Here is a 23329-nt window from a genome sequence, read left to right on the forward strand (position 1 = left end):
CACCCACATTTATACGCTCATCTGCTCACTGGCTGGGGTTTTCAGGTCGTGCCAGGTCTTCACTAAGACCTCAGCGGCAGCACTGAAGCACTTCCTGGCTTCGGATCTGTTCTTACGCTATGACTTAGGTAAACTTTGTCAGTCTCTATTCTGATGATGTAGCACAGTCGTCCATCAGTCAATAAAACCACATCATCAGGAAAGGGCCACCCCCTCAGTGGTACAGCATCCATCAGGCCCTGGGTTCAATCCTGAATATGGCCACAAAAAAGCTCATAAAACTTACCAAGCACATTTGGAAACAGAATTTCATTTTTATATCAAATTCCAACAAGCTTCACATCCCCCATGTGCCTCTTGCTAACCCGATTAGCATCTCATCGCTGTAGAACCAGGGGAAAGAAGGACGCAGTGGAGAAGACCGCTCTAATCTCCAGGCACGGATCAGACATTTTACGTGTCTGTATGTTGGGCTGATCTGTTTAAGTTCACGCATGTGTGCCCACATGGTAAGAGGTGCACATGCACATGTGTGTGCTGTCTTCCTCATCCTCATTTCTGAAGAGGAGGTCTCGACTGAATCCGAAGCCCACTGGGTCCAGCTAAACTTCTGACCAGCAAATCCCAGGGATCCTCTGCCTGTCTGCCCAGCTCTAACAGGGCTATTGGAGCAATGGCTAGCCTTTCACTCTGGGTCTCTGTGCTGACACTGTACGGGCTGAGACATCTCGCCAGCCCAGAATTTTTGGTTTTGTTTGTTTGTTTGTTTGTTTTGGTAGAAGCTGCATAATATATTGGAGACATGCAAAGAAGATACAGTAAGCTGATTTACATGTGTTTTCAGAAATGCTTTACTCGGCCCCCAGCTAAAGGAAAGCAGACTGAGATGTAAGCCTGAGCTCAGGGCTCTGGGTCTGTGCTGTTATCTGTGGCATTTGTTACTGAAGCCAAAATGGGACATTTCTGGAGGCCCCCCCAACTTGGAGGAATTTGGGCAACTGCTTACCCTGCATATTGCAGAGGATGCCACACACCATGGCAGTTATCAAACACCATCCCTGTCTCTGTGTGGGCCCCTCCACAGGGCCGTCATTGTGGGCCAAGAGGCCAGTAACGGGAAGCACACAATGCAATCCATACATTACTCCCCAGAGCTATGCATTGTACACTGGCTCAAAACTACACTGCAAATATGAAAGGCCAAGAACGAAGGTATGCACGGAGCCCACAGAACTCTAGCGCTGTGGGGCGGAGGAAGTGAGCTAAAGCTGTACAAAGTGGGAAAGGGCCAGCCTGGGGACAGGATTGTCAGAATTCTTTTCCTGCCAATGAGTCACCTGTCCCCAATCTGTTTCTAAAGTTCATTCAACTTCTAGCGAAAGGAAACCAGAGCCAACGACTTTTTTTTTATATGTTCAAAACATAACTCTACAAGTAAATAAGTCATTTATGTTTCCCTGATCATTGATGAAAATTCAAAAAATTGAAAAAAGGTTATTTCAAGTACTCAAAAAATTCCTCCCAGTTGAAGACGCCTACAGAAATGCCCTATTTGGAGAAGAAAAAGTACATGTAACTGAACACACATCTTCCTTTGTCCTCATTCTTAAAGTGATGCAATGTAATATGTACTTACACTATATCAACACTGTGTTATAAACTCTAAGTGATCCAGCAGTAAGTTCAAGTCTACAGGAGGATGTGCATATCAAAAATACAAGGCTACTTTACAGAAATAAATTTATATTGTGTGGCTCTGGGTACTTGAGGAGGTTCTGGAACCAACCCCCTTTAGATACCTAGGAACAACCAGATTGCAAGGAAAAAGTTAAACAAAAAAATATATTTTGAACAGAATATCCTTCCATCTCCTAAGACAAAAAAAAAACCCCTCCATTCTAACCAATTAAATAAGCATGCAAAATAATTTAATTATCTAGAAATGTGTAAGAAAAAGATGAAAGATCAACACTGATAAAATCATCTTTAAGAAAACTATCAACAGGGGGTTGGGGATTCAGCTCAGTGGTAGAGTGCTTGTGTAGCAAGCACAGGGCCCTGGGTTCAGTCTTCAGCTGGGGGGGGGGGGGGAGGAGAGAGAGGAGAGAGAGAGAGAGAGAGAGAGAGAGAGAGAGAGAGAGAGAGAGAGATCGATCAACAGTGTCAAAATAGAAGTTGTAACCCTGCCAGAACTAATTCAAAGTCTTAAACGACTTTAAAAACCTAACTTTAATATGTGCTACATTTAAGGTAAGGAGCCACCAGTTTATTTAAATCTGGTGATAAAACAAATTATAGAAAATGTTACATAAACTAGGATTTAGAACCGAAAACACACACTTAACTCTGATCTCTAGACAAGCTATTATATATAGTTTAGTAGTGAGGTATGAGAGAATGCACACACACACACTCACACTCTCTCTCTCTCTCTCTCTCTCTCTCTCTCTCTCTCTCTCTCTCTCTCTCTCACCCAGCCGCTGCCACACTGAAATTCACACCAACCAAACTTCAGAAAGCAGCCTCAAAGGGCAGGAGGTGGGCTGTACATTTCCTTCTTTGCAGCCTGTCCCATGGATGGTAATGCACCTCTCAGTAAGATTACACAGTAGTGTAGGGGAATGTCGGGGGCGGGGGGCCCTTATAGAAGAAGGGGAGGGGGATGGGATAAGGGGCTTTCCTGGGAAAGGGAATAACATCTGAAATGTAAATTAAAAAATCCAATAAAAAAAAAAGATTACAAAGTGAAGAACTAAGTTATTGATGCTATACTTAGTAGTAATGTATTCAGTGACTTTGAATAATGGCACTAGTCCTAGTTAAAGCCACCCAAGTAAGCATGCTTAGCTCAAAAATGGCAACACTGACCCCATAAAGCCAGCTGGTGGTGTATGGTGTTTGGTGTCGTGTTAGTAGAGTCTTATATACTGCTCTATCTAATATACCGTTCCTTCTACAGACGTTAAGAGGAAGCAAGTCTTCCTAAAGCATTCTGTTGCTGCATGAAAGATGGCATCAAGGACTTTGCATGATAAATTTTGACAAAAATCTGGCATTTTTTTTTGTTGGTGTTTGATAGTCTCTGTTCAAGAATTTGAAGTTGTTTAATCCCTCCATAGTTAGAGATAGAAAAACATCCCTATGTAGACTTTTACCAATTTTATTCTGACTTTTCCCAGTATAACTTAAATGGTTCTTCATTTTTTAAAGAGAAAAATATCCCAAAGAAATGGCAACCAATTAGGTCTCAAACCTAATTAGGTCGCAAATGGTTAACTGTGATGCCAGTTTCTCCCAGAATCCTTCAGTCCCATCAGTAGTTATAAGGTATGGCTGGCAACCCCCAAATCTACCCTGAACTCTCCAGCCCAGAGGCTGGGCTCCCTCCCTATAAAATCCAGCTGTTTTGGTTCCTCGGCCCTTCTGTCTACCCTTACTCTCCTGACCCCTGGCTCTCCTCTCCCCGGTCTCCTAACATGGCCAGGGTCAGGGTCAGGCTCACTCTGGACTGCCCCAGATGCCCCGTCTCTAGCTATGCTCTCCTTCATACCTACAGTCAGTCTCCTCCTCCTACCAGGAACAGTCCTGTCCTCCATGATAGCTCTTTTCGTCATTCACTACCAACAAGTGGGCACAGGCAAAGCTAACACCACAGACTCAACCCAGTGCCAGGAGAAAGGGTCAAAAACTCACAACTCTAAGTTACTTTCTTTCTTTCTTTCTTTTTTTTTTTTTTTAAGATTTATTTTATTATATATAAGTACACTGTAGCTGTCTTCAGATACACCAGAAGAGGGCATCGGATCTCTTCACAGATGGTTGTGAGCCACCATGTGGTTGCTGGGAATTGAACTCATGACCTCTGGAAGAACAGTCGGGTGTTCTTAACCACTGAGCCATCTCTCCAGCCCTCTAAGTTACTTTCAAATGGAAAGTTCATTGCTTTCAAAATGCAGCGACTGTCCCAAAAAAACAAAAAAAACAAAAAAAACAAAACAAAACAAAAAAACCACCTGGTATTTTAAAACCCAAAGTGCAAAGAGTATTAGAGACTTGCATGACTACTCAAAATTCAAAATCATCCTTTCAAGAGGAGACATTATTAAAGAAAGAAAGTTGGAATAAGGCATCACTGATTCACCCTTCCAAGCCCAACCCAGTCAGAGATTTACTACTTCAGGAAAAGTGAAGAATTCTCACAGTTCCCTGCAGGCTGCCAACTCCTGAAGGCTCCCTTCTGTAAAATGCTCTCACTCCTGGGTCTACACAGCCTTCTGCAGAAATATACCGAACTGTTTTCACTCAGTAAGGCCTGGAGAAATTTCTACACGTCAGCCAACTGCTCCTAAGTACTGAAGAAGCAGTGAAGAGAGGAAAGATGAGATTAGGAACACAAATGCTATCCAGATATCTTAGGAGAGAAGGATATGAAGTCTATAAAGTAGCCGGGCACAACCTTAATCCCATCTGGAAACAAAAGAAGTAGGATCTCTTGCAGTCAAGGCTGAACACACTAACAGCACATGAGCTGAATTCAAATCATGACTGAACACACCAAGAGTATGTGAGCTGGATGGGAATCAGATATGACAGACAAGAGTCATATAGCTGAGGAACACAAAAAGAGAGAGGATATGACCTATGACCGGGAACTTTATAGGAGAGCAGACAACTCAGGATGTGAAGGATGAGATCATTTCGTTTGCACAGGGGACGGAAGATAGCCTGGGGTCAACACCTAACAGTCCCCAGTGACCAGCTATTTGTGGTGTAATTGAGACCAGCTGCCACAACTATAGGTTCTTTGAATTCTTGAAGTGAAACCAGAGCTTCTACCACTTCCAAGGCATGACACCCCTTGCCACTTTTAAAAAGAAATCAAGTCCTTCAACACAATTACCACCTTAAACCTTTTCTGTAAGGAGTAAATGGTCAGAGAACTACATTTGGATCTAGTCACTGGAATTCTAAATGTGCACATAAATTATTCCCAGCATGTAAGCTGGACGTAAATACACACGCCCACGCCCACCCATCTACGTGGGGTTTTTAGAGTATCACAACTTCTAGATCCACTGAAAGTATGTCGCTAACTTAAGGGGCACAACTGTAGTGTGAAAGCCAGCATGAGGCGGCAAAAGTAGACAGACACACCTGCAGGCAAGGGTAGCGAACGTAAGGATCAGCCTGAGAAGTACAGAGACCTTGCGGCACTCTGTCCTCTGCTGACAGCCTGCTCTCCAACTGCCTTACTCATTAATCAGGAGGAATGGTTCTGACATTCCAGTGTGGGCTGAAACAATGCCTTCAATTCTCAGACAAAGTCAACACGTGGGAAAGCTCGCACAGGCCAGAGGGGAATGTGAGCCTCACTCCAGATACAAGCATACCCATGCTTCTCAAGTCTCCCCACTTCCACACTCTCCAACTTTCAAAACTACACTCCAATTTACAAGCTGTAGAAGATCCAGCTCAATCCTAGAAATACAGGAAGCAAATATTTTCATTCTTACTGAATCTGAGAATAGAAGAAAAGGCAGGAAGTCACTTGCCCAAGACTTACAAAGAGTCAACAGAAAGTAAACACAACCTCTGGCTATCCCCAGGACTTCAAATAAACCTCACTGTATTGTTCCTTACAGGAAAGAGCCCTGCTGTTTTAGCACACGGAGTATGTAAATGACTTCTGCAGCAGCAGCATAAAGACTCCTACAGCCAAGTGTGCAGAGACAGCAAAAACCCAGAAGACCCTGAAGTCTGCACAGCTTAAGCTCTGGTACCAATAGGTTGTCATATGTCACTTAAACAACAGAAGGAGATGAAAGCTGATGGGACCTTCATTTAAAAGCAGTAATCCTCACTGGTGACAGTGGTGCACACCTTTAGTCTCAGCACTCGGGACAGATGCAGGCCGACCTCTGTAAGCTGGACAACATGGAGAGCTCTAGGCCAATCAGGGCTAGATATATTTTGAAATCCTTTCTCAAAAATAATAGTAAAAATAACAATCCTCGGAAGTAAGATTTAAATTTTGTGTAAATTGTGTATAATTCAATTTATCAAATGATAATTAATAAAATATAAAAGCAATTTTCATGGACAGTAAGTGAAATGTACTTAACAGTCTAAGCAAATGCATGAAGATACAGTAAGCTTTGGATAGAAGGAAATAAATGCATGAAGTCACCGTGAACTACCGCTTCCTAAGCCAGAGAACACATAACTGAGTGCACACTGTCAAACCATTCCCACGGGGCCCTCTGAGCTTAGACAGTGTCTAATGCACTGTATCCAATCTTTGCTTGTCATTTCCACCTTCTGGGAGTCTGGCAAATGTGTGAGACATTCTTCAACCTGTTAATCTTAACTGGCCTCTCCTTTCTCAGAGGAAAACCAACTTCAAAGGTGACAAAGTTTTTGAAGCCAGTCTATTTGGCAGCTGTCTTCATCCTGGGGCTCCGGAGCAGAAGGGACAGATTCAGGGGGTCCTTGAGAGAAAAAGAATTTTGAAACAGCCAAAAAGAAAAAGAAAAAACCCAAAAACAAAATAGTAAGGGAAGTCACATGTATTTTACAGTCCCAGATACTGGGTGGGGGAGGCTGAGGGAGAATGTCCTCAGCTAAGGAGTTTGAGACCATCCTTGATAACATAGTTAAGCCCATATCAGAAAAGAAAAGAAAAGAAAAAAAAAGAAAAGAAAAGGGAAGAGAAGAGAAGAAAAGGGAAGAGAAGAGAAGGGAAGGAAAAGAGAAAGAAAAAGAGAGAAAGAAAAGTGTGTGTGTTCTTTTCACTATCCATTCCTCTCCTACACACATAGGGGAAGAATGAATATTGATGGGTATATAGAAATGAACATATTAATACAGTTAAAAAACAGTAAAAATAATATATAATATGTATGTGTATGAGTGCATTACACATAACCTGAATGTTCATTCTATGCCGAGTGATCTAATGAGAAGAGATGACAGGACAAACCAATCTTACAGAATTAAGTTTCCTAACATTAAAGATATTCAATATAATAGTGTCACATCAGACAGTCAAAGATGGACTCTTCAGTGACAAAAACACTGATAGGTAATGCAGACTGCAACTTGCCCAAGTGGCCCAGTGCCTCAAACAAATCATATAACTGTCACCCACACGGGGCCATCCGTGCGTGGACCAGTGCGGTGAATTTTTAACACCTACCCCTCTGCTACTGCAACAACACAGCTAACATTTTCCAAATCCTTACTGGCATCTTGACCTTTTCCGACCCACTGTTCCCGGCCCCTCGGGTCTGGGGTTAGTTTCAATCTTATACCAGTATTTGAGGTCTTCCAAATCTTCTCTATTCTATAAAGACCGTGTGAATCTAGACATCCCATGTGGATTTCCTACAGTTGCTCACTTCTCTTTTCTTTGTGTTTGTTTTAAGACAGAGTTTCTCTGTATAGCCCTGGCTAAACTGGAACTCCTCATAGACCTGAGGAGGCCTCTCAGAGAAGTGGGATTAAAGGTGTGCAGTGTTTGTTTTAAGACAGAGTTTCTCTGTATAGCCCTGGCTAAACTGGAACTCCTCACAGGCCTGCCTCTGCCTCTCAGAGAAGTGGGATTAAAGGTGTGCAGCACCATATGCTTCTGGTTGGTGTCCCTCTACCTCTGTGGGGGAGAAATGATTAGGTCTTCTCTCCTGGCATGTCACAGAACCTAAGAACTGAAAACCAGACACAGTCCATACGGACATGGAAGACGAGAGAAATACAATTTTCTCCCAAGCCACAAAAACCCCTGCATGTCTTGGGCTGGATGTGCCTTTCCCAACTGCTCAAAAATTCACTAACAGCTAGTTTCCCACACACACACACTTCCTCAAGCAGCACTCAGACACTAATTTCCGGTGTAGATCTGCAGACGCACAGATGGGCAGCTTCAACACATCACCCAGGAGTTGAGGCCAGCACTAGACAGGAAGCATGAGAGCACCCAACTATGGCTCGCCCACCTCTGCACTCCACTCCTGAAGAGCAAACAGTAGGTCTGAGGAGACATCCAAATTAAGGTTGCCAAGCAACCACAGTGAGAAGAAAATTAGATGAAAGAAACATTAATTGCAACAAGGAGATCCAGCACGTAGCTTCTGCACTACTCCAACATCTACTAGGAAGAGGTGAATACGTCAGATTTAAGTCCTGCTCAACAGCTCAAGGAGCAGTCGGTGCCTAACGTCCGCTGCAGGACAGCCCCAGGAGTGTCTGCCCTGTTCTGTTTTGCTTTGTACCTGAGAAGAGTAAGGCATTCCCTCAACACAGCTGCTGTAATGCTGATTTACGACCTACTGTCTTCAAAAGTTTCTTCTTAAAATAGCATGCTAAACAATCCCATATTAAGGAAAAAGAGAATATAAATGAATACTCTCATAAAGTTTCGAGACTCTTATGCTTCCCCAATAAGCTTAATTCCTGGTGAATGAGAGGTGAGCTGCAGCGTTTAGCCTTGGGTACTGTCTAAGCTCTGCTTTGAGGAAGCACAACAAACTGACTTTCTGCAAACAACAGAAGCAACCGCACAAGACCAGCTACTCGTTTACTTGGTAGTATTCTAAAGCTAGGTCAGAGATCTCTACACACGCTGACACAGGCACAGGAGAGGCGAACTCAAATCAGTGTGCCTAAAAGACAGACACTTCCCAAGGAAAAACAAGAAAAGTGGGGCACAAGTAAACGAAGACACCGCAAACGCAGGAGGGAGATACAGTCATAGGCATCTGGGCTATGAGAAAACCTGTGTAAACCCACCAGTTACAAGATAAACTTAAAAACTGGTTACTTCCATTTAAAAGGAACGGCAGGTGGTGAAGCAGGCAATTCCTAACCAAAGCAACTCCCTACAGTAATATCGGTACCTAATAAAATGGACTTAAGGTATAACAAATGATCAGGAAAACTGCCAACAATATGTAACTCTGAAGTTACTGATCTAGCCTAAGACTTCAGAAAATATAAATTTACAGGAATACTAAGGCAAATTATGAAATGAATGCAGCCGTTTTAACACACTTAGAAATCAGTAGTCAATGCTGTTAAACCACACAGACAAAAGACAAACATACTTAATTGGATCAAGGACAGATCCAAAGCTGTATAAATAAAAGAATGCCATGCTTACCCATGCTGACCGGATATCCTGGTTTAAGTGATCTTAGGCATAGCAGAATCTCTACTTTAGACCCCATTCTTAGCACAATATAACTAAAAACTGGGATTCTGAAAAAAAAAGGAAGATTCTCCCCACATGTCCAAATTCTAAATCATACTCATGAAAAATTCCAAAGTCAAAATAAACTGTAACGCTATAGAAAATACTAGAAGGTGAAATTAAGAGCCAGAAAAAGCAGTATTTCTAAGTATTAAACTCAAAAATTAGAAAAACACAGGAATGGGCTGGGGGGGGGGGGCATGCTGAGTAAGCAAAGGGGAAAATATTACAAAGTAAAAAAGAAATATTCAGTAAACAAAACTTAGTTGTTGGTTTTGGGGGGAAATAACAGTACATTTGCAACAAAAATATATGGGAGGAGAGGGGAGGGGAGAGGGAAGAGGGGAGAGGGGAGAGGGGAGAGGGGAGAGGGGGGGAGGGGAGGGGAGGGGAGGGGAGGGGAGGGGAGGAGAGGGGAGAGGAGGGGAGGGGAGGGGAGAGGAGGGGAGGAGAGGGGAGGGGAGGGGAGGAGAGGGGAGAGGAGTATCCCTGGAGTGGATTCTGTACTTATCTGCTGGAGTTTCCTGCTAAGTGTTAGTTAGGGTCCTTTAAGTATAAAATCACAGCAAATCAAGATGCTTTGACTTCTTCCTTTACTACTTGTACCTTGATCTCTCAGCTGTCTCACTGCTCCTGCTATGACTTCAAGCATGATACTGAATAGGTATGGAGAAACTGGACACCCTTGTGTCTCTTGGCCTTGGGCTTAACCATGTATTAGGAGGTGGAGCCTCCTAACAAGTCATGAGGGTTCCATCTTCATGACTGATCTTCGTGCACTCAGACAAGACATTAAAGGAGCTGCTAGCCTCCTCTGACCCTGAGCAGCAGTTTTACTCCTCCAGGGCACATGAGGGATCAGCAGAAAGAGGCCATCTTAAAAACAGGAGGCCACCCACACACGCCGATCCACTGATACCCTGATCATTTTCAGTCTATCCGGGGGTTCTCAACCTTCCTAATGCTGTGATCCTTTAATACAGTTCCTCATGCTGTGGCGACCCCAACCGTAACATTATTGTCACTGTTCCTTTTGCTAGTGTTGAGAATTGTAGTATAAATATCTGATATGCAGGATGTGACCCACAGGCTGAAAATCGCTGAACTCTATTCTTTAAAATTTACCTCTTCTAAAGTATTTTGTTGTAACACAAGAACCAACTGAGATTAGGGGTCTTAATTCTTTGTTACTCCATATTTGAAATGCCTCAAATGACAGAACTATTATATATGCACAGGTAGAAGGACTAGACGGTTTATTAAAAAAAGATGATATAACAATTATAATGCTCCCTAAGTATCCTTGCCTGGCAATAGAATATATTCAACTATAATAAAAGCACCATTCAACTAGATAGACACAGATGTTTTTAGCAAGCTGTTAAATATGAACGCCACCGGTGATAGCACATGACTTTAATCCCAGCACTCACTCAGGAGACAGAGGCACGCAGATCTCTGTGGGTTCAATGCCAGGCTGATTTACAGATCAAGTTCCAGGACAGCCAGGGCCACAGAGAAACCCTGTCTCAAAAAAAACAGAATGCCAGGAATTTGGCTAATTTCTAGTCAGACCACCAGCAGTGCCAGACCACCAGACAGCTGTAGTTCCGAGGACACATTCATGAGCCCGAGTGCCAAGCTGCCACAGCTGCAGGCTGGGCTCTTCCAGCACTGGCAGTTACTGAGTCTAAGCCCTTACCTTCCTGCTGTGACCCTGAGAACGGAGTCTTACATGAAACGTAAGGAGCCGTTCAAAGAACTTCAACACAGTTGAGTGGACATTAACTATCAGAGCATGTCCTGTGAAAAAACGTCACTGTGAAGGACTGAGGTGACAGAAAGCCCTGAGCGGGTGCTCTAAGGCACCACACTGGCCCCTCGACATCGGTGCGGGAAATTACACCTCTTACAAAGCAGGCATCGTTTTACTAAACAAAACTGATGACCTAGGTTTACATCATTCTCTTTCTCAAGAGTTTAACTACCAAATTCTCATTATTCTAAAAGTCAACCTAAAACTACCATTTCTCAGGTAAGGCATCCTATAGAGGTAGTAGTCAAAGCTGATCCTTCAGAACAGACACAAACCATAGAGACTGAATGGTCGTGGCAGAACATCACCCTTGCTTGAAGGAAGTTAGTACATCAGGCATGGAAACAATGGCGTTCTTTCTACTTGGCAGTTAGTGTTTTAAAAGCACAATTGCAACAACCTGGCCTAAAGGAACTTGGTGAAAGGGGACACAGACTCATTGTGCGACCGAGAGAGCAGACTGCTTCCATTCTGCCAAGAAGACGAGTCTCTGCTCTGTCCCTGCCTCACCTCAAGGTCACAGCTGAATTCTGTGCCATCTAGGAGGGTCACTTTGGCCAGGACAGTCTTGGTCTTCTTGGCGGCTTTCTGAGAGGCCACCTCTGCCTTCAGCTCACTTGTCTGAACTTCCTTTGTCTCTCTTTTGGCTGCACCTCCTTCCAGTTTCTCTTCCTGTATATCCTGTATCACTTCCTCCTCCTTGTCCTTCCTCACTTGTTCAGCAGGCTGCCAAAACAAAAAGTGAGTCCGCATTAAAGTTAACTTGTAGAAGGCAACGTTAACAGGAAACAATGATCAAATCCACTGCTCCATGCAGACCGGTAACTTATCCAGGTTATGACTACAGCCCACACCCTCAGCCCCGAGAAGAATCTTTAATGAGAATTAGGATTTTTCAGTCTAACCGCTTTAAACTTAAGCTTTTAAAGCTTTTCACCCTTTCTTGTTCATTTTATCACCCACTATTTTGCCCGGTTAGTGATGTAGGCATTAAATAAATAAAAGAAACTATATTCCAGCGGCTATACTTAATAGCACGGAAATAACCAAGTTCCTAAAACCTTAATCCACAAGAAAACCTAGATTTCTACAGGCAAGCCAAACATGTGTCATTCTTTTGTTTGGTTTTGTTGTTTGGGAATGGTTTTTAAGACTCACAGGGAAGCCTGAAGTGCAGTAATCCAAGTTTTGTATTCCAGACACACTAGGCTGAAGTAGTATCTCAAACAGAAGGGGAAATGATCCCAAACCAGCCAGCCCCTTTCCCCGTGTGCTGTGCCCTCATTCCAGTCTTCTCCAACCTACCTGGATCTCAGCACTGCTTTTCAAGGCTGATTTTTCTTCCCTGACCTCCACCTTAACCTCCAGGTGCTTCCTCTGAGCCATTTCTTCTGCATCCCCCTTGGCCCGACTCTCTTCTTCGGGAAGGGTATCCTCTTTGTCTAGGATCTGGTCTTCCCCATCAGCTTGAGTAGGCTCTTTTTTATCTCCGCCATCTTTGGCTACTACAAGGCTGTAAGACTTCTGCTTCTTAAGCCATGGGGGTATGAAGCGAGAGATGCCCCTGTTCTCAGATGGATCCTTCCCTCGCTTCCGCCGGTGGGGACTGCTTTGGCTTTCAGCTGTAGGGCCTGGCTGGGAGGCTTTCCCTTCGTCCAGCTCAGACGCTGCAGTCTGCTCATTCTCTACTACTTCTTTAGCTTTCTCCTTGTGGGCATCTGCTCCCGATGGGTCAGAGCCCTTCTTCACTTCAGATGCAGAGGCAACTTCAGTAGTCATGGTTACAGCTTACACTGCAACAAAATAGAAACCACAAGATAATATTTTAGAATTTCCCACCTTCAATCTGGTGGTGAGGGGATGGAAAGGGCAAGGCAGGGTAGGAAGAGGAACAGACGAGAAACCGCAAAGGCACTGTTAAGGAAAAAGGCACAGACGAACTCAAGACTACTTGCTCTATTAGAACTCCGGAACCCAGAAGCATCACAATGGTGCACACTTTGGAACACAGAGTCACCCAAACCTAAGAGAGAGCGATTACTGTTATCTGATCCCAACTAGTTATATAACTACACAGAAAGTCTAGTGCATATGGTTCTCCTTTACTTCTGGCCTTTATTCCTTATTGGCAAGTATTTTAAAAACCACTTTTAAATGCTGGGTGCTTAATAGCAATAATATCTTACTGAAACAAGACTGACTAATATTTTGCTTTCCAGTGTTATATCCTGATTCTCCTGCACTTTTCAAAAAGTTAAGCTTCTAAGAAAATTAAAGCCAAAATCAGAACTCCAAGCCTCTACCCTACCCAATCTCAATCAATCTCTCTCTCTCTCTGTCTCTCTCTCTCCCCCCTCCATCCATTCCTCCCTCCCTTTCTCCCTCCCTCCCTCCGTGTGTGTGTGTGTGTGTGTGTGTGTGTGTGTGTGTGTGTGTGTGTGTGTGTGTAAAAAGTAAAGGTCCTAATCCAAAGTAAAAAAAGATATTATAGAATATATATAATTAGGGAAAATATACCTAATGACCCTCACAACTAATGAAACAAAACTGATCCAATCTAAAAATAACTGGCAGCCTAAACTTTATACAAGCAGAGAGGGCTCCTTAAGCATAGCAGACAGGAGGCACACGGAGCCAGCCCAAGCTCCCTGATCCCCTCCCCCTCATGGTGTTATCCCATAGCGTTCTGAGTGCTGGTGCCCTAGTTTCTTAAAGGGTACAAATACCAACAGCTTTAAAAGGAAACTAAAGCACAACTGTCTTAAAGCAGAGTCACAAACCACACAAGTGACCCTGTGAAAACACACTGTGTCAATATACTAGAATGTGGTTTAGTCAAGAGAAGAAGGCTGTAACACATGCTCTCTCACATGGGCACATACTGAAATCAAGTGCTTCCAGAGCTCTGGAGCCTTACGTACTAATGTGATAAGATTCTTGTTTCAACAGCCCAGCCTGACTGTAGGGTCTAAAATGGGACAGAAGCAGAAAGACAGCTGGCAAGTGGTTGCAAAAATGCAGGCATGGTTCATTTATTAAGGCCAAAGCAATCAAGAAGAGAGTAAGAAATGAATCTCATGAAAAAGACATAAACCATGGAAAGAGAGAAAAAGAATCTTGGGAAGTTATGGGAAGTTGGGGAAGTTATCCGTGGATACAGGATATCCAGGAAGATGGGTCTAGCCAAGACATAGAACTTGACTTTGTTTCCTGTGACTGCCAGATTTGTAAAGACGTCTAGCTGGCCAGTAGAGAAAACAGGCTTTGAAAGAGTCTAGATGTGCACTAGGGACAGCACTTGGGAGCTGTGATCACCTAGGGACCCAGTTCTGCTCAGTACTAGGGGACTCCACAGAGAGTCCTCACTACTACCTACAGAAGGAAGACAGGAAAGGCCTGGGAGCCAGGAGAGAGAGAGTGAAACGGCAGAGCAGAGGGCTGACTGACTGTCTCTGAGCGCAGTACTACAAAGGAAGACAGAGTTAAAACTACCAAAGCCACGGGTCTTCCCATTCTCAGGTATTTACAATTCAAAACACCCACCAACAGGAAGGGAGATACAACTGGATCTATAATGCCCAGAAAATGTCTTCCTTCAATCATATTTAAGATGACTATATATACATTAGTCACATAAAACCAAAGCTGATTTCTAGCATACACTTTCTAAATTACATCTTGAGAAGTGAATAAATATCTAGGTAAAATTAAAAGAGAAACGCCCCACACTTGTACAAGCTAACCAAGATAAGCTGGCAGCTAAGTACTCGGCCACAAGAGACAGGGGAACAAGCACCTGACCATATGGCCAAAACATTCAGAAAGCAGTGAAATACAAAACTGAGGTCCACTGTCGTGTTAACAAACCAATACCTGTGCACATTTCACTCAGGACGGCCCACTGTGCTGGCTTTGGGAACAGCCGCCAGAGTGCGAGGCCAGTGAATGAAGGCCTCAGAGGCTGGCACTATTACCAGGGGTGACTGTGGCCGGAAGTGTGTTGCTGTGGGGGCAGGCTTGAGGTCTCCTTGCTCAAGCTGGGTCCAGTGTGGCACAGAGTGTCTCCTTGCTGCCTATGGATCTATATGAAGACCTCTCAGTTCCTTCTCCAGCACGTCTGCCTGTTCACCATGCTTCTTGCCATGATGTCCGTAAACTAAACCTCTGAAACTGTACGCCAGTCTCGATTAAATGTGTTCCTTTATAAGAATCGCTATGGTCATGGTGTCCCTTCACAGCAACAAAACAATGACTGAAACAAAATCAGCAGCTCACTGTGTCCCACAGTGTGCACTTTCTGTTCTTTAAAACATCCATGAATGGATCACAAAACTCCTGCTTTACAAAAGATCCGTGTCAGTGTGTGGAAATGATTATAGAACATGCTTTAAGTGTGTTCTCTCCATAAGTAGCTCTACCCCACAAAAACTTATCACATTGTATTTGAAAGTCATTGCTTAGCCATGTGATCAAAAACTAAAGAACAGAAGCTGAGACAAACTGCTAATGTGGAAATACAGAGCGCAAGTGAACCAAGCAGAGCTGCCCCTCACACTGCACCAGTGACCCCTGTCCACACCCCGGAGCTGCCCCTCACACTGCACCAGTGACCTCTGTCCACACCCTGGATCTGGCCTCACACTGCATCAGTGACCCCTGTCCACACCCCGGAGCTGCCCCTCACACTGCATCAGTGACCTCTGTCCACATCCCAGAGCTGGCCTCACACTGCATCAGTGACCTCTGTCCACACCCCAGAGCTGGCCTCACACTGTACCACTGACCTCTGTCCACACCCCAGAGCTGCCCCTCACACTGCACCAGTGACCCCTGTCCACACCCCAGAGCTGGCCCACACACTGCACCAGTGACCCCTGTCCACACCCCGGAGCTGCCCCTCACACTGCATCAGTGACCTCTGTCCACACCCCGGAGCTGCCCCTCACACTGCACCAGTGACCCCTGTCCACACCCCGGAGCTGGCCTCACACTGCACCAGTGACCTCTGTCCACACCCCGGAGCTGCCCCTCACACTGCATCAGTGACCTCTGTCCACACCCCGGAGCTGGCCTCACACTGCACCAGTGACCTCTGTCCACACCCCGGAGCTGGTCTCACACTGCACCAGTGACCCCTGTCCACACCCCAGAGCTGGCCTCACACTGTACCACTGACCTCTGTCCACACCCCAGAGCTGCCCCTCACACTGCACCAGTGACCTTTGTCCACACCCCAGAGCTGGCCCACACACTGCACCAGTGACCCCTGTCCACACCCCGGAGCTGCCCCTCACACTGCATCAGTGACCTCTGTCCACACCCCGGAGCTGCCCCTCACACTGCATCAGTGACCTCTGTCCACACCCCGGAGCTGCCCCTCACACTGCACTAGTGACCCCTGTCCACACCCCGGAGCTGCCCCTCACACTGCACCAGTGACCCCTGTCCACACCCCGGAGCTGGCCCACATCACTCAGTCGCACAGCTGCTATAAACAGAAAGCAATGGACAGAGCTTACCAAGCTGTGGAGTCAGCATGAAGGTAGACCTAACTCTATATAAACAAGCTTGTTCTTAAAACAGCTCAACCCAGCTCCACTCTGCTTACAAGATGACCGCTTAAACAAATCTCTGCATCAGGACAGCGTGACTGCCACATGTGCTCACCATAATCACCACGCTTGTAACTCTCGCATTCAGATGTGGAGGGGCCTCCGCCCAGAAAAATGAAGACCGGGTGCCATGTGGTATGCTTCCAAAAACGGAAATCGGGGTTGTGAACTCCTCGAAGGCACGGCTCTTTCTTTCATGCACAGCAGGAGCATCTAGACTGGTCCTCGGAAGGTGGCAATCGCTATTCAGAAAATACTATTTTCTGGGCATTGTGAAACTCTAAGTATCTAGTTCATGTAAACCGGGAGGTGGCGGCTCAGGCCTTCAGACCCCATACTTGGGAGGCAGAGTGGATCTCTGAATCTGAGGCCAGCCTGAAGTACAGAGCAGGCTCCCCGATATCCAGAGCTATGCACACAAACTCTGCCTCAAAAAACAAAAACCAAGAAACAAGCAAAATCTGGTCCGATATCCTCATTTTATCAACAAGGGAAAAGATTGAGCAAGCAGGATGTGCTCAAGGCAGCAAAGCCTAACGAGCAAAGACAAAACAAACCAACATTTCTCAAACTATATAGCGCTCATTAATCTTTAATTAGAATCGCCCAACTCCATCATTAGTATATAGTTATATAATATACTAAGTAAAGATTTCTCTACTTATCAACAACCAAAGGAACAAACAGCCCATTAGATGCTGGTCTGACACAATTGCCATGTTGGCATTCTCCAACTGGGGCCGATGAAAGTGTCTACTATTGTGACAGCTCCAGGGGAGAAAGCATGCATCACTGAACAAGCAATCAAGCAGAAAACTATCAACAGAGACCAGTGATGGTTAGTAGAAATGATATTTAAAACAAACGACAACAAAACACTCTTTATGTCCTTGTGGTTTAAAAAAAAAACATTTATACCAAGTTGTTGCTGCTATGCCAGCTTAAACCATCTACTATACACCTGCTGTTTAAAACACAGGTTAGTCATCAGCACTACACAAAACACACAGCCACACGACTTCGGAAAAATGTCCAGGGTCAGCGCTAATGGCGGCTCCAGGTGTCTCCTCCAGACCGTAAGGAGGGCTATTGGCTCCCTCCCTGTGCTAAGACCAGAAGCAACCCATTTCTCCTACCACAACATAAAGAAGTATTCAAGGAGCCAAGATTAACAAAAGGGGAACAGGAACATTTTTAAACTTCAACACTAGTGGTAATAGGCTGCGGGATTTTTTTTTTCCACTCTGAGAAACAGAAACAAAACTCTTCTACAAATAGCCATGAATATAAAAATATATTGACAATGTGTGGACAGTTCTAATTCAGCTGTTTTCTAGAGCTAACAAAATTAATACTCATCTGCCATGTTCGTGACAGCCTAAGAGATGAGTAAAGAACCTTGCTAACACCCACAACTGCCCACTTGTTCATCTCCCCAAACTGCCCACAGCCAGAGAGAAGGTCTTTTTAATACCCACGATCTTCCATTAAAACAGACAGATGATTCAGCAGCTACCCAGTTCTACTGAGGAAGCAGAGGGTGATGCTTCTCACATATACTAAACAGTAAAGAGGAAGAAAGGTGGGAGAGCAAAGGGGAAGGGGAAAGGGAAGATAAACATGAGAGGAAAGAGGAATAAAAACAGGCTGACAACATGGCTGCGAGGACTGATGTATACAGTTCACTAGTCTAAAGTGTGCTAAGCGTGAGGGAGGAGGGGGAGGGAAGAGGAGGAGGGAGGAGGGAGGAGAGAGGAGGAAGGAGGAAGAGTCTTTGTAGCTTTGTTTCTCCTAAGCATGAGATGGTCTAGAAATGCTATGCCCGCTATCCACTAAGTACAATACTCTAAAAGAAATGATTGGTCAGTGCACGGCCTCTGCGAAACGGCATCGATGTAAAAATGCTTACTGCTTCTATAAAGACGTAAACTAACATCTGCTTGATATTAAGACCACACACTGAAAAGACATGAGCTACAAACTGCCCTTTGCTAGTTCCAGGATAGGCTAGATCGGGTTTCATCCAGAGCACCGAGTTTCCCTGTCTCTTTTTTTAACAAAACCCATGTTTTTTTTCTTTTTTTTTTTTTTTCTTTTTTTTTCGGAGCTGGGGACCGAACCCAGGGCCTTGCGCTTCCTAGGCAAGCGCTCTACCACTGAGCTAAATCCCCAACCCCTAAAACCCATGTTTTGTTCAGTCTCTGTCGCCTAACTCGTGTATGGACATTCACGATGGGTCCCAGGGCAGACTCTGTTGGTTTACAGCAGCCCTGCGGTCTCCCTTTCTTTGTGAAGAAGACGTGCATTCATCCGTTCGCGTGTTCCCAGGAAAAGATTCCTCCTCTACGAGGTAGTCAGCTTAACTGGCTCTGAACACTGTAGCAAGGTTGTAATCATCTCCAATCCACTGGGAAGAAAGCCTAAGGAGGAGTCGGCTCAGGACAGAGTGCTGAGGGGAATTACAGAAAAGAGGACCTCCCCGTCACGCCAGACCAGTCGGGTCCCATTTTCTGTGACATAACATAACATGCTCTCCTGTGGGTGAAATGATTGCCAAAAGGCATTCAGAAGTTGACATGGCTAAAGGTGACCATGGAGCTGAAATTTAAAAGGCAGTCAGTTGCTTGCAGTCCTGGTGAGAGAAATGTACCCGAAGGCCAAGCAGGAGCTCATCTATGACCTTGACAGACAGGAAGCTGAACCAAGGTAAGAGGTCAGTCCAACTCTCATCTGGGCTATTTAAAAAGAAAAGGGAAACACAGCTACAAATTTATAGTGGAGGTAACCCCTTAGTCACATGATCACTGAGCACGCCTACTGATAGAGTTGCGTTTGAATACCGATGTGCTGAAGACTATCTGCCACAGACAGCCGAGAAATCAATTTGTGAATAGCTATATCCCAGGGAAGAGCATGATGGTACACACCTCTTATCGAAACCCTGGGGAGGTAGACACAGGTCTTGTAAGTTTGAAGCCAGCCTGCTCTACATTGTGAGTTCCAGGCCAGCCAGAGCTACCAGCGAGACCCTATCTTAAAAAGCAGAAAGCTATCACAATCCCAAATATGTATTTTAAATCAACAGTCTCACTAACCTAAATTTTAGTTTGAAAGCATAGTATGTGAAAGAAATAACGTTCACGTGCACACATGTATCTACTTGTATACTAGGAGACTAAACTAGCTGGTTTTGTGTGTCAACTTGATACGAGCTGAAGTTAGCACAGAGAAAGGAGCCTCAGTTGAGGAAATGCCTCCATGAGATCCGGCTCTAAGGCATTTTCTCAACCAGTGATCAAGGGGGAAGGACCCAGCACATTGTGGGTGGTGCCGTCCCTGGGCTGGTGGTCTTGGGTTCTATAAGAGAACAAGCTGAGCAAGCCAGGGGAAGAAAGCCAGTAAGTAACACCCTCCATGGCCTCTGCATCAGCTCCTGCTTCCTGCCCTGCTTGAGTTCCTGTCCTGACTTCCTTTGGTGGTGAACAGCAATGTGGAAGTGTAAGCTGGATAAACCCTTTCCTCCACGACGTGCTTCTTGGCCATGATGATTGTGCAGGAGTAGAAGCCCTGACTACAACAGAGACAAACAATAAATGTTCACATGCACATTGTAGCTACGTGTATACTAGGGAGCAATCTGGAGACTCTCCAAGAGTAACCGAGTGTGGGAAGTGAGAGAGTGAGGTGCAGTGCAGGAGAAAGGAGTTCTCACTGAGCCAACATGCTAATGAGATGAAGTACTTCCGCACTGCATGAGGACAGGTTTACACACTGAGAGCGCAGCAGAGCCACCCTGCCCTGTCCCCCAGCTCCAAACATAGAAACAGCGTGAGTACAGACAGCTTCCGGGCCACTCCAACTCAGAAGCACGAAACTGACTTCCTAGCGAATGGAGTTTAATGCCATCTCTTATAATGCTCAAAGTAACTGATTTTTGTTAGTCTACCTGAAATATTCCACAAATTAACCTCATCTCACATAGACTGTTTAAAAACCTATGCGTTTAGAATAGTGGTCCCTTTTTTTTATAAATACTTTTATAAAGTATTTTCATGGGCCTTCAAGATGGCAGAGTAGGTAGAGGCCTTGCCACCAAGCCTGCGCTGTGCACTTGATCCTGGGGCTCACCCATGCTCCTTGGCACGCTGCACACACACCTTATACACTCTTACGTAAATGCAATAAAAAGTAAAACTTATTCTCGGTTCTATATTTAAAATGAGAGGCTGGAGCTCCTGAGAAAGCCTTGCTTGTTCCTTTACCCTTCCAACCTCAGGGCAGAGGAGAAGTATTGTCTTCGACAGAACGGTGTGGTGCGGGGAAGCTGACTGATCACTGCTACCGTGTGCTGAAGGAAGGGAAGCATGGCGTGCACCACTTCTCTGAAAGCAGGGCATCTTTTTTAAAGGGAAGATAAAGCAAAAAGGGAAAGTGGGTGTAAGACAGTCACGTGTAAGTGCTCCTGATCCCTTTCGGCACCTTCCTCTTCATTTGTTGGAAAAGCAGCAGCAAGTTGGCCTCATAATCACGGAGATGTCACACTTCCTGTCCACACCTCCTCTCTGGCCACATCTGCTACCCTGCGCCCATAAAGAGGGACATTTTTGTGAGATGAGTAAAACTTCATGTTCCCAGCGCAATGCCATACATCCGGTGGTTTCTCAATAATACTTTTACGTTGTTCCTAGTAGCTAGGGAACATTTATTAGATCCTCATCAAATATACTTCTCAGAGCAGGGTCAGAACCATGACTCCTCGTGAGTTTAACAGACACGGTGAAACACAATTTTCTTGAGCTCACTACAGCTACCCTCTCCATACAATGCTCATGCAACTGGAACGCTCGCACTTGGCATCAAGTGCTAATCAATAACCAGTTACCTTTTCCTGTCTAAATAAACTTAGTCCTTCGGCAACAAAGTAACAGCTGTATTTCTACAGGCTCTTCCCAAAGAAGCTAAAGACAAAGCCACCAAGGTTAACTGCATGGGATAAACACGCGGGCTGCAGACGCTGCATTTTAATGGGTCATAAGACAAAAGCTTGTCAAAGTTAATCAATGTCCCAGACTATGACAAGTCTACCAAGCTGGGGCCTGCTTTCAAATCCTCTTCTGTGTAAGCCCCGGAATGCTGTAATATAAACATGCATGCTCTCGGGGAGGGGGGGTACGGTCCCTCATTACAGCAGGGCAGTCCCTGTGGTGTTAACAGAGCCACAGAGATCACCAGCCGGTCACTGCGTACCACTTTCTACTGTTAGGGAGTAGCGATAAAACCAGTTTGAGGTTTCTCTTCATTTTTAAAGGAAGAGTACTGGATGAGTAAATCAGATAAAGGTAAAACAAAACTTACCTAATCCCATATAAATGTCAGAATCTAAGCAACAGAATGAATTCCCTCAGTATAGCCAAACTAAGTGTTTGGAAACAAGACAGAGAACATTATGAAAAGAGCGATAGCTCTTGACGACAGCAACTGCAGAGGCGGAACTGTGGGAGTTCCCGGTTCCCATCTCTAGGAGCTAAAGAACAATTCCTTTTCCAGATACATTAGGGGGGATTCTGTAAATTACTACTACAGTGAGATTTTTCACCCTTCAATGTTAAAAAAAAAAAAAACAAACCCAACAACTATGCAACTATGCATTGCCTTCAGAGCCAATAGAAAAGAATCGAGCCTCCTATGGTTCCTCAGACAGGAGGTGTCAAACAAAGTAGAAGGTGAGGCAGCAGGACAGGTGGGTAACAAACCAGCCCACTGCTCCCCAGGCCCCATCCGAAAGGCTACTTGTGTTAGATAACCTAGAAAAATGCAAATGACTGGTCTGAACAGGATTCGGGCCACTAAAAAACACCTATGAATGCAGTCTCAGTCTGTCTGTCTGTCTCCCCCCCTCCCCCCGCGCGCGCGCACACACACACACACACACACACACACACACACACTTTGAAAGGGGCTTACAGCAAATGTAACAGCACAACATTCTATTACCAGAGTATGCATACCCGACTCCCATCTACTCAGTGCACTGGCAGACCCCACATTGCCAACCTCCTAGACTAATAAGCACACTTTCAACAACAAACTTCCTTTCACAAGCAGAAAACAAGCAGCAAGTACCAAGTGCTCCAGCAGAACTCTTCTGGACACACATACGAAAGCAGCATCGAGGTCCACGCCAGCTGCCTCCTGTTTCCCGTCATTGGAAGGCTGTGGAGAGCCTATGGAAAGCCAGCTCCTAGAGCTTAGTGAGCAGGCCCCACCCTAGGGGACCCTGCTGGAGAAGGGCATGCTCAGTAGAAAAGCTCAGCTTGCTTCCAAGTCACCTCATTCCTCAGCTAGAAAATTCATGTGGCCCAAAGCGCTTCCTGCTGCCTTCCTATGCAGTTAACTACATAAAGACTGTCTCAGTGACAAACTCCCATTCTGGAACTGCAATTTTCATGATTGAAACCATTACTAAGAATGCCTTACATTTTACATTTTATTTACTTACTTGAGAGAGAGAGAGGAAGAGAGGGAGGGTGGCATGGAGGGAGGGACAGAGAGACAGAGACAGAGAACAACTTCTGCCAGTCATTCCTTCTCTCATGTGAGTCCAGAAATCAAACTCAGGCCATCAGGCTTGGCAACAGGCATCTTCACCCACTGAGC

General features: G+C 45.0%; 1 protein-coding gene across 50 annotated transcripts in view; it reads right to left on the reverse strand.

Moving 5' to 3' along the window:
• Positions 1-23329, reverse strand: part of Epb41l2 (erythrocyte membrane protein band 4.1-like 2) — a 174960-nt gene that overhangs the window by 67929 nt on the left and 83702 nt on the right. For 39 of the 50 annotated variants that reach the window (NM_001400827.1, XM_087566136.1, XM_087566125.1 and 36 more), the window contains 2 exon segments: positions 11571-11786; positions 12366-12853. In NM_001400827.1, coding sequence (NP_001387756.1) covers positions 11571-11786; positions 12366-12839 — 690 coding nt within the window. In that variant the 5' untranslated portion in view covers positions 12840-12853. 50 annotated transcript variants of the gene reach the window in all.

This window comes from Rattus norvegicus, chromosome 1, assembly GCF_021556685.1.
Source record: "Rattus norvegicus strain SHRSP/BbbUtx chromosome 1, alternate assembly SHRSP_T2T, whole genome shotgun sequence".
Lineage (NCBI taxonomy): Eukaryota > Metazoa > Chordata > Mammalia > Rodentia > Muridae > Rattus > Rattus norvegicus.